Source organism: Pelodiscus sinensis, chromosome 6, assembly GCF_052426305.1.
Source record: "Pelodiscus sinensis isolate ZL-2025 chromosome 6, ASM5242630v1, whole genome shotgun sequence".
Classification (NCBI taxonomy): Eukaryota; Metazoa; Chordata; order Testudines; family Trionychidae; genus Pelodiscus; species Pelodiscus sinensis.
Genome location: NC_143057.1, coordinates 97,850,453 through 97,866,797, shown reverse-complemented (window position 1 = coordinate 97,866,797; position 16,345 = coordinate 97,850,453). Strand labels below are relative to the sequence as shown.

The 16,345-nt window shown below is 43.0% G+C and overlaps 1 protein-coding gene across 7 annotated transcripts in view; it reads left to right on the top strand.

Annotated features, from left to right (window-relative positions):
• Positions 1-5,399: 5,399 nt before the first annotated feature.
• DDX4 (DEAD-box helicase 4) overlaps positions 5,400-16,345 on the top strand; it is a 113,182-nt gene continuing 102,236 nt past the window's right edge. For 2 of the 7 annotated variants that reach the window (XM_075932452.2, XM_075932451.2), the window contains exons 1-3: positions 5,487-5,617; positions 5,974-6,061; positions 11,303-11,366. In XM_075932452.2, the coding sequence (XP_075788567.1) occupies positions 5,990-6,061; positions 11,303-11,366 (136 nt within the window). In that variant the 5' untranslated portion in view covers positions 5,487-5,617; positions 5,974-5,989. Of the gene's footprint in view, positions 5,618-5,671; positions 5,696-5,727; positions 5,827-5,973; positions 6,062-11,302; positions 11,367-16,345 lie in introns of those variants that run through there. The other 5 variants (XM_075932449.2, XM_075932454.2, XM_075932450.2 and 2 more) reach the window with 5 other exon arrangements.

The window sequence follows — 16,345 nt, the reverse complement described above, 5'->3', positions numbered from 1 at the left end:
AAGACCCACTTTGTCAGATGCATGACGAAGTGGGTCTTTGCCCACGAAAGCTTATGCTCCTACACTTCAGTTAGTCTATAAGGTGCCACAGGTCTCCTCACCGCTTTTGCAGATTCAGACTAACACGGCTACCCCTCTGATACTTGAATTGCTTAGGATTCCAACATACTGTCATTCACAAAAAGAAAAACAATCCACAAAGCAAAAAGAAAACATCCATACTACTCCCCCCCCTCCAAAACAGCTTGCATAAATTATCCAAATGAGGCACAATATGCTAATCTGCACCTCATTTGCAAATTCACTGCAAAACTGGCAGCGTAGACATAGCCTAAAACAGTGGTTCCCAACCTTTTTGGCATCACGCCCCCTTTTTTAGTTTTGAGAAACCCTCATGCCCCCTCCCCCTCAATAGCAGCAAAACTTGTTGAGAGAAAAAAAAAAAAGGAACTGACCGGGGTTGGAAAACAAAAATAGCAGCAAAACTTGGGAAGAGAGATTAATTTTGGGGGGGTCTGGGTCGCCTCACGCCCCCCCTGGAATTTCTTCATGCCCCCCAGTTTGGGAACCCATGGCCTAAAAGATCTCTAAGTGGCTGTCTTTTTACAGACCAATTCTACAAGTCAAATACACAGAGAAGGGTTGGAATTACAATTCATCCAGAAATTTAATTCTCACACCTATGGCCTCAATCGAGATAATGGATGGCTGGGATATATCAACCAAACAAACAATGAAGGCGCCAACAGCTCTTTGTCTGTATAGATTCTTGTGTTAGTACTCTTCCCTTCTAATTGCTGTCCTATGATCCTTATCTGCTTCTTTTAACTATCCAGGTGCTTACAGATTACCAGTTTTGCCTGTTTGATTTTCCCTTTGTTATTTACATACCCTCTGCTTGTTTCCCTCTCCCCTTCCATTTTTTTCTTCCCCCGACCCCCTTCTCACGTATTTATTTTGGGTCTGGACGTCCTAAACTCAAAACTCCGGTTATCTGAAGAAGTGGGCTGTGCCATGATACCATCTACATATTTTGTTAGTCTCTAAAGTGCTACCAGATTATTTGTTGTTTTTAGTTTATTTGTGAAAGTTGTGTGCATGGAAAGGAGAAAAACCCATACTAAAGCCTTGAAGCAGTGCTGGCAGATAGTTAACTAGCACATTGTAATAAACTGCATATGTCATTTTCACATGCAATATTTCAAAATAATACATATACTTTTGTACAAGTCAGGCACTGAAAACTGAATAAAAGGGGATATTTGTTTGGTGTAAACTCTGTCTCCAGGTTTACAGGATCTTTTGAAAAAGGCTTCTATTTTCGAAAGAACTGTGTCTAGACTGTGGTTTTACTTTCGAAATAGGGCTTTTTCGAAAGAGTGCCATGATGCGATTATGCAAATGAAGCACAGGAAATTCAAATCCCGGCTTCATTTGCAAATTTCGAAGTGCCTAATTTATATCCCTCTGTTGAAAGAGGGATGTAGTCTAGACACACCCTATGTAAACCACCTCCACAAGGGGAATGAGTAGCTAACTGCTGTAGCATGGTTCATGCAGGTGCTTTACAGTGCTGAAACTTGCTATGCTCTGGGTGGTGTTTTTTTCACAGCCCTGAGCCAGAAAATTGCAGCACAGTAAAGTGGCAGTGTAGACTTAGGGCTTGTCTACACTGGCAAGTTACTGTCCTGTAACTTTTACTCTCAGGAGTGTGAAACTACCCTTCCTCCCACCCCAAGTGCAACAAGTTATAGTGGTTTAAAGTACCAGTGTGGACAGTGCTACATGGCTAGGAGCCCAGCACAATTACTACTTCCCTTCATGGAAGTGGTTTACCTAGGGTCCTGCTATGGTGACACTGTCACATTAAAGTGCGGCCACTGCTGCATTTTAAAGTTTTAAATGAAGACAAAGCCTTAGCCTAAGATGTTAGTTTAGTTATCTTTTTTTCTTGATTACTGAGGCTTTTTCTATATTAGAGTAATCTTACATTAATTTATCCCTCTGGATCAACTGGAAACCATCTTGAAGCCAAACACAGAAGTGATTCAATCAGTTAGGGAGGCAGCAATAAGCATAACTTATCCCAACATGTTTATAGGAGTAGTCTGAATTGGTGGTTGCTCAATGGATTGTGTCCCCCCATGTGGCCACAAGATACTGGCACAATTGGCGATGTGAATTCAAAGAGGTCTTCTCTGACAACTGTCAAGACTGACAGTTCCTTTCAGTTGGTGAATTCCTTCTATTCCCTCAGTCATCTCCCCACCCACATTATTTCTCCAGATCCATACAAAACCAATATGGAATGCAGAGCACCTGCATGACTCACAAAAAATTATCCCTTTGAGGAGATGACCCTTTTGCCTTTAAAAGGATTAACAAGCTAGCTCAAACACTGTATTTAACAGACTATCTTGATTTGTTCATCTGGTCCAATTATTCAAGGAATCTGAATAATGGGTAAATCCCCAAACACTCTGCACAGATGTTATACAAGGCTGATGTGGGTGTGGCTGGTGTGGATGCACTCAATTTTATTCCAGTGTTAAATTAGGCCAAACAGTTACACCCACAAGAAATTGGTTCTTGAATGTCCCTCTGCTACGCTTCTGCACAATGGCATACACACAAAGCTTACCCAACAGCGACCCCCACACCTCCTCTTGTGAAATGATACACATAGGCTGGAATCCAGAAACGGATATATGCACTGCAATACTGTGGCACATCTAATTTCTAGTTTCCTAGAAAAATCACAGGAACAATGGGGTGATATACAAATTCTGAAATAGGTTCCTAGGGTCCAGGTACAACAAGTGGAGATAGATATTCATCACAGAATGCAATCCACAACACCTAGCACCCTAGGCACAGTGCCAACTAAGTTAGCCATGGGAGACTGGTGCCTAAACACAGAGTTCAGGGAGGCACCTATCTCTGCTCAGTGAGCCACAAACAGGAACCCATCTCTTGGAGTCAGGTGTCTAAATCATTTCTTGTGGGAACAAGTCTAGGCACCTGCCTTGCTCAATGCAAAGTGGCTGGAAAGTGCATAAGAGCCTTTGTTTTTCTGTTTTTATTTTATTTATTTTTTCCTGAGAATTCACCGGTGTCTATTGTCACAAAAAGCCAGATCAAAATCAGTGCAAAAACTATTACTTTTTCTGGGTTAATATTGGGATTTATTGTGGTGGATGGGAAGAGAAGGGGAAAAGTATTCAGCAGAATAATGCTTTGAATTCTGTTCATCAGTGTGGTTTGCTGCAGTACAAAAATAGAACTGGACATATAATGCTATCTCTGAGTTTAAGAAAACAATATCTCTCTAATCCCCAAATAAAACTTTTATTTAGAAAAAGTTTACTGTTGTAGACTTAGAACTATTAACCTGTCCATGTTTAAGTTTAATAATTGGGCCTCAGAATTTGCTGTGCATACCCTCAATTTAATCCTTTCTCCTGTTTTGTTTTAAAAAAATCTACTTTTGAATATTTCCTTGTGTTCTGAAACATATTCTGATAGAGATTTGTTTTCTTCCCATTTTAGTGTATCAAATCTTGAAACCATTATCTGTTAACAGCTTGAAATGTGTACATAATGGGCAGTGGAGCTGATAGCCTCTGTGGATCCCCCAATAAGGGAGGGACGGCTCTGTTCCCCTGGACATGGTGGAACCGAGGGCAGAAAAGGTATGGCTGAAAGCAGCTGGCCCTCAGCACTGTTCAGAGCAGGGTGCAGGATCTTCCCAACTCTTAGCGCTGCCCAGAGTGTGCAGGATGGCACTCCAGCAGCAATTTAAAGGGTCCAGGGCGCTGCCTGTCACTGCTATTTTGGTAGTGGTGGCAGCCAGAGCCCCAGCCTCTTTGAATCTTCAAGTCCCAGGGCAACCACCAGGGAAACTACCCTCTCTCCTGCCCCCTGACGGCAGGCCTAATGGTGGGCATAAGATTCATTGGTGCTCAGCTGCCTGTTTGTTAGTTGTATGAATCTTCTGGACAAATACATAACCTTAGACAGCTTTGCACATGCCTGTTTGTTAGTTGTATGAATCTTCTGGACAAATACATAACCTTAGACAGCTTTGCACATATATTAGCATAATACATATATTTCATGCAATGTTTCATTAGGAAAATACAAATTTGTATATATTTGAATCATATAAAAAAGGGTCAAAATTAGAAAAAAACAGGCAATACTTTTTATAAAATTTGGAAATATTTCAGTAAAAGTTAGTTTAAACTGAAAGCAATGGGGCTTAAGGATTCAGTACCCATCTTGTTACTTTTAGCCCAGTAGTAAAGGTACTCACATAAGACGTCAGAGTCCCAGGTTCAATTCTTCTCTCTGGCTGACACAGAGTAAGAACCCTATTTAAATCCCATCTCTTGGGAACTTATTTCAAACCCCCAACTAAGGAACATCTTGTAGAAGCTATTCCACTATGGATAACTAATGAAAAAGTATTTAGAACAGGGAGATGGTATCCTGAGTCTTCTATCTCCTAGGTCCATGCCTTGATCAGCAGGTGGGCTACAGAGTCATTCATTTCTCCTCTGTCCCTATTCCAGTGTAGATACTTGGTCTCATTGACCTAGAAAAAGAAATGCCTCTGTAGCTTTGCTGGTTTGGTAGAAACAAGGTAGCTTCACATAAGTCTATCCAATAGTTCAATGGTTAATGTACCTTTCTTAAGATGAATAGGAAACCTCTATATGAATTCTTTCTACCTTTTTTGCAGAGGGCTAAAAATTCTGATGACCTGTGCTATCTCCCCCCAGATTTTGAATGGGGCCTTATCTAGTAGGCAACATCTGAGCCCATCTTATGCCCTTTATCTGTATGTGAGGCAGGGAATAGTCTGCCAATATTCCCCTCAATTTGTGGTTTGCTCTGGGGCTTAAGCAGGAGCTAGGCCTCTGGGAGCCCAGACTGCATACACAAAAACAAAACTATTGGAGCTGTGCAAACTTTACCCTGAAAACTAGGAACTGAGAGAGTGAGATGCCTATAATGTTTTGTAACCATTTGGTGTATGGCAGTGGAGGCCAGAGCTCTATGGTGTGTACCTCTGTGGATCAGGGTGACAGTTCCTTAAATAGTCAGAGCTCTACCACAAAAGGCTCGAACTTGCAGTCTCGTCTTCCCGCTCACAAAGCAAGCTGCGGAATGTCTCACTGGGGCTCCCGGGCGGGAGGCTAAGACAAATATCACTATCCGATGACCCGCAGCTCATTGTTCAGCGCCGCTTCTCCAGCGCCCCCTAGCGCTTCGCCAGGCGCCGTGCTTAGCGTCACAGAGCCCCACTAATCGTCCCTAGACCGGCCTTGGCGCCTTCCTATCCTGGGGCGCGCAACCGCCTCAGACAAACGTGGAGCCAGCGCCACGTGCTCCCGCTCAACTTCCACGGCTGAGAGCCTGACTCACAAGCTCCGCCCTCAGGGCGCTACGGCTGCCGCGGGCCCATTGGTGGGCGGGCGCGGCACGTGACACAAAGACGGGCAGCTGCGCGGGGGGTTGGTAAGGTAGTGGCACGTGCGGCGGCTGCTGAGTGGGAGAAGCCTCGTTGTAGGGGCGCGCGCGCGGCCTTTGTGACGCGTGAGGAGCGGAGGCGGTGAGAGGGCGCGGGGTTCCCGCCACGCCGGGGGCAGAGTCGATGGTTTCGCTGGTCTAGAGAGCGGGCGGAGTTTGGGTGGGAAGCCCCGCGGAGAGAGCGGGGTTGAGGGCGGCGGCCTGCTTGGGCCAGCAAGTAGGGGGAGTCCCGGAGGGACGGAGTGGGAACTATGGGGCACTGCGGAGAAGGGCAACCCTGGGTTGGAGGAGGTGAGGGACTCCTGGAGGATTCGGGCTTTGCAAGCTCTTCCGCTCCCGGGCCGGCTCGGGGACCTCGCGAGTGCCTTGTCCGTTGCTCTGCTTGGCCGGGCAGCTTCCCGTGGCCGCCGGTAACAAGGCCTTTGCCCTCTCACGCAGATTGAGCGCCTGCAGCATGGGAGACGAGGACTGGGACACCGAGATCCAGGGCCGCGTGGCTTCCTTCGTACCAAACTTCCAGCCGCTGGTAGGAGACCATGAAATGGGGGCAAAGGGAGGCCGGGCCCGGCTTCATTTCAGCGTGCCCCATGCCTCTTTGTAACCTTAATCCAGGCCAGGGGAAATCAGCAGGATCCTTCTCTCTTTCTTTAGAGTGGTAGGCGACTTCGTTGCAGGCCAATAGTTTATGGAAAAGCAAAGGAGTATTTATGTAGACTTCCAATGTGTTAGTAGGGGCAGATTGGTTTTGTAAGATGTTAATGTTTGTTAGGGATCTTAGATACTGTGTAACTTAAGTTGTGTAACTGCATGCATTTTTTTTGGTGGTTACATGACTTTTCAGTAGACCTTGGGGGCGGGGCTGGCAGTGAATGTGCTGTGGCCCCACTCCTGTAGAGCACCCTGCTTTGCTGTCTCTCTAGCAGCAGCAGCATGGGATGCTAGGTGGAAGCTGGTCCACAAGGAGAGCTAGTCCGAAAGCCAGTTTTCCTCCGGGTCTGGCTGCATGTTGCCCTACACTGATGCCTCTGATACAGAGGCAGCAGTGTGGGGTGGCAGCAGCTCCTGATTGTGTGGGGGTCTAAGCTCCCCACAGACAGTGGATGCTCTGTGGGATGCAGAGCAGCCTTGGTCTTCAGGGAGCTTGGACTCCTCTCACCCACCCCCCATGGGCAGAGGCTGCTCCTTGGCAGCCTCACCTCCCTGCAGCTTCTGATAGAGGCAATGGAATGGGGGCGGGGTAGGGGGTACCACGGAGCTGGTGCTTGGGTGAACTGGCTTTTAAGTTGGGCGCCCCCCCCCCCCCCCCAACACTGGCTCCTGCTTGTCTGCCTTTGCTGCCTCTGTAGGAGGCAGCAAGGGGGACAGTTGGGTCTGTGGAAGCCCATATGTGCGGGGGCCTGTCTTGAAAGTCCTGCGCATATCTGCTCCAACCTGTCCCCACTCATCCTCCTTAGTGCTGCCTCTCCATTGGAGGCAGCGGTGAGGGGGCACAGGCAGATCCAGTACTTGTGGGGCACTTGCTTAAAGCCAGCTCCTTATGGGCACTGGCTCCTGCTCTTTCCCCCCCCCCCCCCCTTGCCACCTTTGTATCAGAGGCAGCAAGGGGAGTGGGAGTGTGTGTAATTGAGAAGCCCAGGCTTATCGGTTAATTGTTTATTCGACTATGCTTACATCCCTAATGTTTGCCATGAATTGTGTAAATAAAACACTCTTAACCTTCCAGTGTATTGGAAATACTCAGAAAATTATCCTATTCTCAAGTTCTTTTCCCTTGATCACCATTGGATTCTTGTCTTATAAGCAAAATAAAGTTAAAAGTAGGGTACCTCCCCAGTCTTGCTCACTTAATCTTCTGTTTTTGTTTTTCTGGGTTTTTTTTTGTTTTGTCCTTTACTATTTCCTTTTTTTCTGTCTTTTTTTTTTTTTTTTTTTTTTTTTTTTTCAAACTTCCTCCAGGGAGGTTATCAGTACTTGGAACAGTCTCTATACAGCACAAGTGCCTGTCTTCCTCTATATAGAATTTGCAGCATGAGGTATCAGCCAGCTCCCCAGAAGCAGGCCAACTCCCCACGTGCACTGGCTTCTGGTTCCCACTTTGTGGGAGCTGGTTGCACTGTGGGCTCCACAGTATAAGCTTTACACTGCAGAGCTTGCAGTGTGTAACCACTTTTTAACTGTTACATTATTCACTGATGTTAATTAGCCCTAACTCCCTGTACAAGGATGGGTGGCAGAAGGGTCACACTTGAAGTTTTATTCTCCAATTGGGGGGAGGGTTCCAGTAAACAAAAGGAGTGAAATCAGTTTCTCAATTGTTAGAGCTCCCTGAAAATCTCCACTTACAATCGTTAAAAGTCCCAGGTCTCAAAATATAATATCCTTGCTTTTCTAACTTGCTTAGGTCTCTGCTTGTAGTGATGCATGTAACTGATCTGTAAATTTTACTTCAGTGTTTTCTTTATGGATTTATAAAGGATTGGGTAGCTAGTTATTCAATACTTGATGTGTACATTGGGAGGGGAGGGAAAAAGTTGCACAAAACTTACCATATGCTGGCTGTGCAAAAGCATTATGGGCAAATTTTAAAAAAATCAGTCTAAGCCAGGAGTATATGAAAAATTATATTGATTCATATGTTATCAAAGGAACTGACTTCTAGTATACACATCCTATTCCTCAGGCAAGTGTGTGTCAAAAGAATAAAAATTCTGCATGCATATTGAACATTTCTGCAAATGTTATCAAAATAACACTATATAATCATGCCATTTTGAAATATTTTGGTATTTATTTCAAAATACCTCTTGGTAAGTACATCTGTAACAGTACACGCACATTCCTTCCAGAGTTAAAAAAACCTCTGACAATCCAGATCTTGTTTCTCTGCTCTTTCCCTTCCCCTGGGGCCAACCAAGAATCCAGATACTCTCACCCTCATGAGCGGGGGAGGGAAAGGGATACTTCAAAGTGGCAGTGCCTGTGCAGGCACTGCCACTCTGAAACCCTGAGGCAGCAGCAGCACAGCTGATCCCAGGATCAGCTGTGTGGCGGGCTGCCCCTTTAAAACACCTCCTCTGTGGGAATTTGAAGGGGCAGCCCTGGAGCCCCGGGGCAGCTGGGGATTCCCAGCTGATCCTGGGCTCCCTGTGGCTGACCCTGGGGTTCCTGCAGCACTTCCCCGGAACCTGGGGTCAGCTCCCCTGTTTGCTCTCTGAATCTTGCGGAGATAGCAGTTTCAAAGGGGCATCGGCCGCACAGATGATCAGCTGTGTGGACGTTGGACCTTTGAAACTGCTGCCTCAGGGTGATTAAAAGGGCAGGGGAGCCCATAGCACTGGGCCCGGGGTCAGTGGGGTACTGAAAGCCCCCTGCTTATCCCAGCCTCCATGGCTTTGAAATGCACAAGAGCCCCTGCTGGGGACTCTTGTGCATTTCAAAGCAGGCACCCATGTGCAGCCCAGAGTCAGTGGGACTTCCCCTGCTGGGGCTCTTGTACATTTCAAACGAGGAATGCAGAAGTGCTTATTGACTAGTCGATGGAAATTCCATCGACTAGTCAATTGACTGCATTTTAACATCCTTGATTTATATTAAAAATATATTAAGCAGAAATATTTGTTGAAGTTTCAAAGAAGGTCAAGCCTTCTTATAAGTGAAGTGTTAAACCAGCTTTTGACAGCAGTAGTCTCTCCTGCAGGCTAGATAATATTTTCTTCATTTCAGTTTATGCAACTATTTCAGTTCAATGACTTGTTCACTGATAAATTGGGAATTGAAGGGGGGGAACAAAGCCTGTTTTTCCTCTTTCAGTCTATGGGTTAAAAGCAAGCATCTCATCAGAGGATGAGATCTACTAGTTCTAAAGTTTTGAAGGACATGATGAACAAACAATTCAGTTCACTAACTATAGCTAATATAGCCTTGATGTAATAATTTTTTTCTTAGATACTCAGTTGAGTTGAGGTAATTTTATTTAATACTAACATCAAAATGTTGTTTGCCGGTTTCCATCAGAATTTAGCACAAATTATTAAAAACATGAAACCAGAACTTTATAATTTTATAATCTGTTAGATTTGTTCAGATTCTTAATTTCTGTATGCTAAACTATATAACGGATTAAATCTGTATAGTTTAATATTCTGTTTAGCAAAAAATGTCAAATTTTGTATAAAGACTATATTTATTTGCCAGTGAACACATTTAAAATGGTTATTGACCAATGAGTTTTTCTTTAGAACAATAACTAAAAATGCAAAGGTGAAACAAGATTAATATTGGTTTTAAATCTAGGTTTCCTGCTTGCTGATACAAATCATCACTAAAATCTGTAATTTAGATTGCTTTGATTTAACTCAATCCACATCGTTAAAACCAAAATAAACTTCTCCAACCCTTCAAATATAATAGACTAACATTAATAGAACTGCATTGGTGCTTGATAAGAAATGGGTAAATTAGAGTGGTTTTTTTTTTTTTTTTTTTCAGTGAAGGTGCAGTCAGTGGTGAAACCACGGAAATCAAACATGAATGTTAAAATGAATTGGATTTTTGGTTAGACTTAAATGCTTGCAGAAAGCAAACCAGTATAACTGAAATTTTGATTTAAAGTGTGTTAAATGATGATTAACATCATTTTATGATTTAATTGTAAAATCTCGCTATGAACATACTTCTGTGATGTTCTCCAGAAGAACCAGGGAAGATCAGGTGTAACACTCCTAATTTTCTAATGTGTAAAAGTAGGAACTTGCTTCCAGTTCATCTAAAGAAAAGTAAAGCACCAAAAAAGGCCATTTAAAAAAAAAAAGTGTGGTACTTGTTCTGGAGAATTGACTGTGTTTCTGTGTTAAAGGGACTGGTCAAAAGAAAGTATGCATTTGGCTGCCCCTAAAATATGGGTGGTGTTTTTGTTAGGGGTGTTATCGTGCATCTACACAGCAGGGCTTACCTTGAAATACGCTATGCAAATTAAGCTACATCAATTGTGTAGCTTGTTTTGAAACTTCTTATTTTGAAATTGGGAGCGTCTATGCAGCGCCTATTTCAAAATGGGAAGAGTGCTCTCTGGCTTATTTCTTGTACAATGAGGGTTACAGGAGTCAGTGAAGTCCTCAAGCTTGGCTGTATTTTGACAATATTTCAAAATAACTGCCTGCTGTATTGATGCAGGCCGTTATTTTGAAATAACACTAGTTATTTCGAAATGATGTTGCTATGTAGAGGTACCTTAAGCCACTAGTTGAGTAATCTACTATCTGATAAGGGTAGGCACTACTTGACTTTCAGTCCACCCCACCCATTGCTGCTTCTGTATCAGAGTCCCAGACCTACCCCCACCAGGGCTCTGCATTTCAATGTAATAGCAGCTGGGCTACCTGTGTGCCTGACTCTACTACATTTGAACTGCAGTGCAGCTCCTTAGCGATTAATCGTATAGTCAATACAAATTGTATCAACTACGTGATTAGTCAGTTATCCGCTTCTTAACATCTCTAGTTTGTGTCCTGGCAGTATGTGAAAAATGTTGCTCAGTTTAATCATTTAACAACTGTAGAAGGTAAAGATTTTGAGAGCTGCTAATGTTTGGCATATTAAATGGAAAATATTCTTAGGCTTGAAACATGATTTTGTTAGAGCATTTATTATCATCTTGGTGTATTGTGTAATCTTGTAATTGATAAATTTGCAATTGAAGTATTTTTTTTCTTCACTTAGTCCAGAAGTATGTATAATAAGGTCTAATGTGTCTTGCTGGCTCTTCTAGGATGATAATTCTGGAAGAACCAATGACCACTCTTTTAACTACAATCAAAGCATAAATTCAGCAGGTATGTGGTGTAGCATTTCTATTTGTAAGCATTTGTGTTTTGGATCACTTTAATGGCTTAGGAGGTATAGGAGGTTTGCAGTCATACCATCCAATGAGTATTTTTTAGTACATGACATTACAGTAAAGAACATTGATTATAAAACAGCCATTCTTTTATTCTTTAGAAAATGGATCATAAGCTTGCAAAAGTGAGGTTGAGTTTGTTCTTACTGTTTTTAAGAGCTGAAAATAAAATAAAATGTTAATTTTAGAATACCTAAAATAGAGAGGATGACTTTGGGAGTTTAAAGAGCTGCTTATAAACGTTTAACATTAGCAATTAATATAAATTCAGACACAAACTTAAAACTTTGTATTTTGTTTTCACCACGTATTAATAGTCTAAGCAATGTCTAAGATTGCTTTAAGTGAAAGAGTAGAAGAAAAATATTTTTTAGTTTGTGCATATTGCACATTTTAGAATTTACCAAGGCAATAGCTAACTGCTAATCAGATACACTAGGCAGCTAGAGAATGCCCAGAAACTTAGTCTGAATCATATAAATTTGTAAGGCACTGTATAGACTAGCTTTAACAGAAGTAACATTATATAAGTAGTAATTATGCTTGCCTGATTACTAAAAATGTTCATATTACTCAAGAAATCTCATTTGAACCTCTGCATGAAGAGTTAATGGTATAACTTCTGAAAATTGCTTAGTAAAGCTATTCATGAGGTCAAATCTTGGCCATTTTTCAGTAATGTTTCAATTTGTGCTTAGAATGTGGAATGTTCAGAAGCAGCTGATTAATTTAGGAGCTGAATATTCTCACTGACAGTCAACAGGATGTAAAAACTTATGACACTTTTATCCAGCATGTAGTGGGGATGTTAAATTGTGATTAGTCAATAAGGGCTAGCACAGCGTTACGGCTTTGAAATGCAGGGGCTCTTGTGCTTTTCAAAGATTGAAAATCCTCATGTAGCCCGGGATCAGTGGGGGCTCTGGAGTGGGGTTGAGGACGACAGGTTTGGCATGGCAGGGGCTCAAGCTTTAAGGGAGGAGTTAGGACTGGGACAGAAGGGGCTTACCTTGAATGGCTCCTGGTCAGTGATGTAGCAGGGGTGCTAAAGCAGGCTTTTTTTCCTCTACTGTCACTGCAGACCATGCTGTGCCCTAGAAGCAGCCAGCAGCAGGTTTCCAGCCAATGGGAATGCAGAGCTAGTGCTCAGGGGAGGAACAATATGTGGAGTACCTGTGCACTCTCTTCCCCTGCCCCCACCTAATGCTGGACATTGCTAGGGGACAGCCCAGTCTGTGGTGCCAGGACAGGTAGATTGTCTGCCTTATCAACCCTACTGGTCACCCGATCATCCTGCAGCAATGAGACCCAATGTCTGATGTTCCACAACACAATACTGGGTTGTAACCTGCAGTTGGAAAACCACTGGCCTGCCTGCTACTCAGGAAGGGGGTGCCCTTAGACCATAGAGAGAAATCTCTTCTTTCTGTGTCAGTTGTGTCTGTTATCAGCAGGGCTCAACGATTAGGGCAATCTACTCTCCAATGGTGAGTAGATTTTAGCCTGGCATGGTGCCACAGCGCGGTCTGCGCATGCGCAGCGTACCAAACCGCATGGCTGGTGAGCAAGGCTCGCTGCTGCTTGTCAAGCCATGGCTATTGGGTTGTTGCAGCATCACTGCAGTGCTGTAGCTATGCTGGTTTGGTCCCCATAATTTAGACGTGGCCTCAGTGTCTTTTAAAATGGCATGAAGCAGACACACTAACAGTAAAATGATTGTATGTAGGTAACTGATGATTATCAGGGAAAAAATTTCCATATAAATTGAGCCATATTTCCTGTTGTCAAGTCACTGATAAAGTAGGGTCAAGATTTACTGCTGTGGTGTAGGGACAGGTCTCGGGCTCTGTCCGTGATGATAACCAGAAGGCTGCTTTTGTGTGTGCTCAGTGATGTGGGCCCATTGACTACAGCAGACTCTGTCCCCGAAGACCACAAGTCAGATAAGGATCAAAGATGCCCAGCCAGGTTTATTGTTTAACAAAGTGCAGTAATAGTGATCAGTAGACTCTACCGAATCAGTACGTTTATGTACTCGTAACAATGGACTCAGTTCAACCAGTGGGAAACTTGTACTGCCCCCGGCGGGTCAAAGACTCCCCCCCCCTCCCCCCCCCCCGACACCACTCATATATACAGGTACGAACAAGTTACACATTTCTCCTTACATTGTCAGGTTACTACCCTCTGACACTGCTTAGATACCATCTGTCACCCTGTACCTCGTTATCTGATTAGATCATCTCTATCCATCATGGTGTCATTTTAGACCATTTCCTGAATCTGAGTCTGTGTCTGTGGGGAATGTGAGTTCCAAGGTCTTTTTAATGAATTGGTGTTAACATATGCTTTCAAGTTATGCCCAGTACCAATTACTATTTTAGAGTCAGTACCTAGCACCAATTACTGTTCTGCACCTGGGCCTATTACCAATTAGTGTTTTGCTCTTCTGTCCTGTTCATGCCAAGTTTTGTGAGCAGGGGCAGCCTCTTGCTCACAGCTTAGCTTTGTCTCAGACCAGGCCTATGTTACATGAGCTTTTGTTTTAGGCCTTCGTATTACTACACCTCCATCAAGGAGAAGTCTTGTTTGTAGCTTTCAACTGTCCAGATTTTCCCATATTACATTACAACTTCTCTGAATCAAATTTTCACCTGGTTGTGCAGTATACAGTGTACTGGTTATCACTTCCTAACAGAAGTGGTTGCATTTTGGTGTTTAAGTGGATGTTGTATGCTTGATTTGAAAAGTGCTCTATTTCATTCTTAACGTGGCGTGGTCCATAAATGATAGCCATATCTGCATGGCTTATGTCTTACTGAAGCAAGATAAGGCTTTGAACTTAGTATTCATGCAGATAATTCTAAAGTGAATTTAACTTTCCTGTCTGTTGTAGGAGTCAAACTGACATGTAATTGCTGCTTATTTTCTTTGTGTAAGGTATAAATTACTGGAGGGGACCTCAAGAGGTCATCAAGTCCAGTCCCCTGCTCTCAGCAGGACCAAACACCATCTAGATCAGGGCTACTCAACCTGTGGCCTGTTTGTTTGTGGCCTGTGGTGCCGTGTGGGTTTACGCAGGGCCCGCAGGTGGGATCCTGTGAACATATGGGTGGAAGTCCGCAATATTTACCTGTTTTTAATATCAGCAGAACTGACTTAACACACAGACCCCATTTGTGTAGTCTTTCCTTAATCTTTGTATTCAAGCCCATCAGTGTGAAAGAAGCTATTTGCATATATATTTGCATGCATATGCAACCATACTTAAGTTGCAGCCCTCAGCATGTTCTGAGAGGATCATTGTAGCCCCTGGGGCTTCCAAAGTTGAGTAGCCCTGATCTAGAGCATCCCTGATAATTATCTGTCCAACCTTGTCTTAAATGTGTCCAGTGTTGGACACTCCACAATCTCCTTAGGCAATTCATTCAAGTATTTAAGCATTCTGACTGTAAGGAAATATATTCTAATGTGACGTCTAACCTAAATCTCTCTTGCTGCAATTTGAGCCCATTGCTTTTTGTTCTATCAGAGGCCAAGGAGAACAACTTTTCTCCCTCCTTCTTGTAATATCCTTTTAGATACTTGAAAACTGCTATAGATTCATAGATTAATAGACTTTAAGGTCAGAAGGGACCATGATGATCATCTAGTCTGAGCCCCTGCACAATGCAGGCCAGAGACTCTCACCAACCCCCTCCTAGAATAATTCTCTCCCCTATATCTCAGATATTGAAGCCTTCAGATAGTTTGAAGACCCCAAGATGCAGAGAATCCTCCAGCTGTGATCTGCTATTGTGTCCCTTCTCAGTTTTTTCTTTTCTAAACTAAACAAGCCCACTTCTTTCAGTCTTCCCTCTGCAGTCATGTTTTCTAGACCTTTAATCATTTTTGTTACTCTTCTCTAGAGGTGATCCCGGCAATTATAGACTAGTAAGTCTAACGTCATTACTGGGCAAATTAGTTGAAACATTAGTCAAGAATAAAATTGTCAGACACATAGAAGAACATAATTTGTTGGGCAAAAGTCAACATGGTTTCTGTAAAGGGAAATCATGTCTTACTAATCTATTAGAGTTCTTTGAAGCGGTCAACAAATGTGGACAAGGGGTATCCAGTAGGTATAGTGTACTTAAATTTTCAGAAAGCTTTTGATAAGGTCCCTCATCAAAGGCTCTTGCATAAATTAAGTTGTCATGGGATAAGAGGGAAGATCCTTTCATGGATTGAGAACTGGTTAAAAGACAGGAACAAAGGGTAGGAATAAATGGTAAATTTTCAGAATGGAAAGGGGTAACTAGTGGTGTTCCCCAAGGGTCAGTCCTAGGACCAATCTTATTCAACTTATTCATAAATGATCTGGAGAAAAGGGTAAACAGTGAGGTGGCAAAGTTTGCAGATGATACTAAAGTGCTCAAGATAGTTAAAACCAAAGCAGACTGAAGGACTTCAAAAAGATCTCTTCAAACTAAATGATTGGCCAACAATGGCAAATGAAATGTAATGTGGAGAAGTGTAAAGTAATGCACATGGGGGAAAAAATAACCCCGGCTATATATACAATATAATGGGAGCTAATTTAGCTATAACTAATCAGGAAAGAGATCTTGGCATCATCATGGATAGTTCTCTGAAGACGTCCACGCAGTGTGCAGCGGCAGTCAAAAAAGCAAACATGATGTTAGGAATCATTAAAAAAGGGATCGAGAATAAGATAGACTATTTTATTGCCCTTATATAAATCCATGGTATGCCCACATCTTGAATACTGCGTACAGATGTGGTCTCCTCATCTCAAAAAAGTTATATTGGCATTAGAAAAGGTTCAGAGAAGGGCAACTAAAAGGATTAGGGGTTTGGAACAGATCCCTATGAAAAGGGATTAGAGAGTGGGACTTTTCAGCTTGGAAAAGA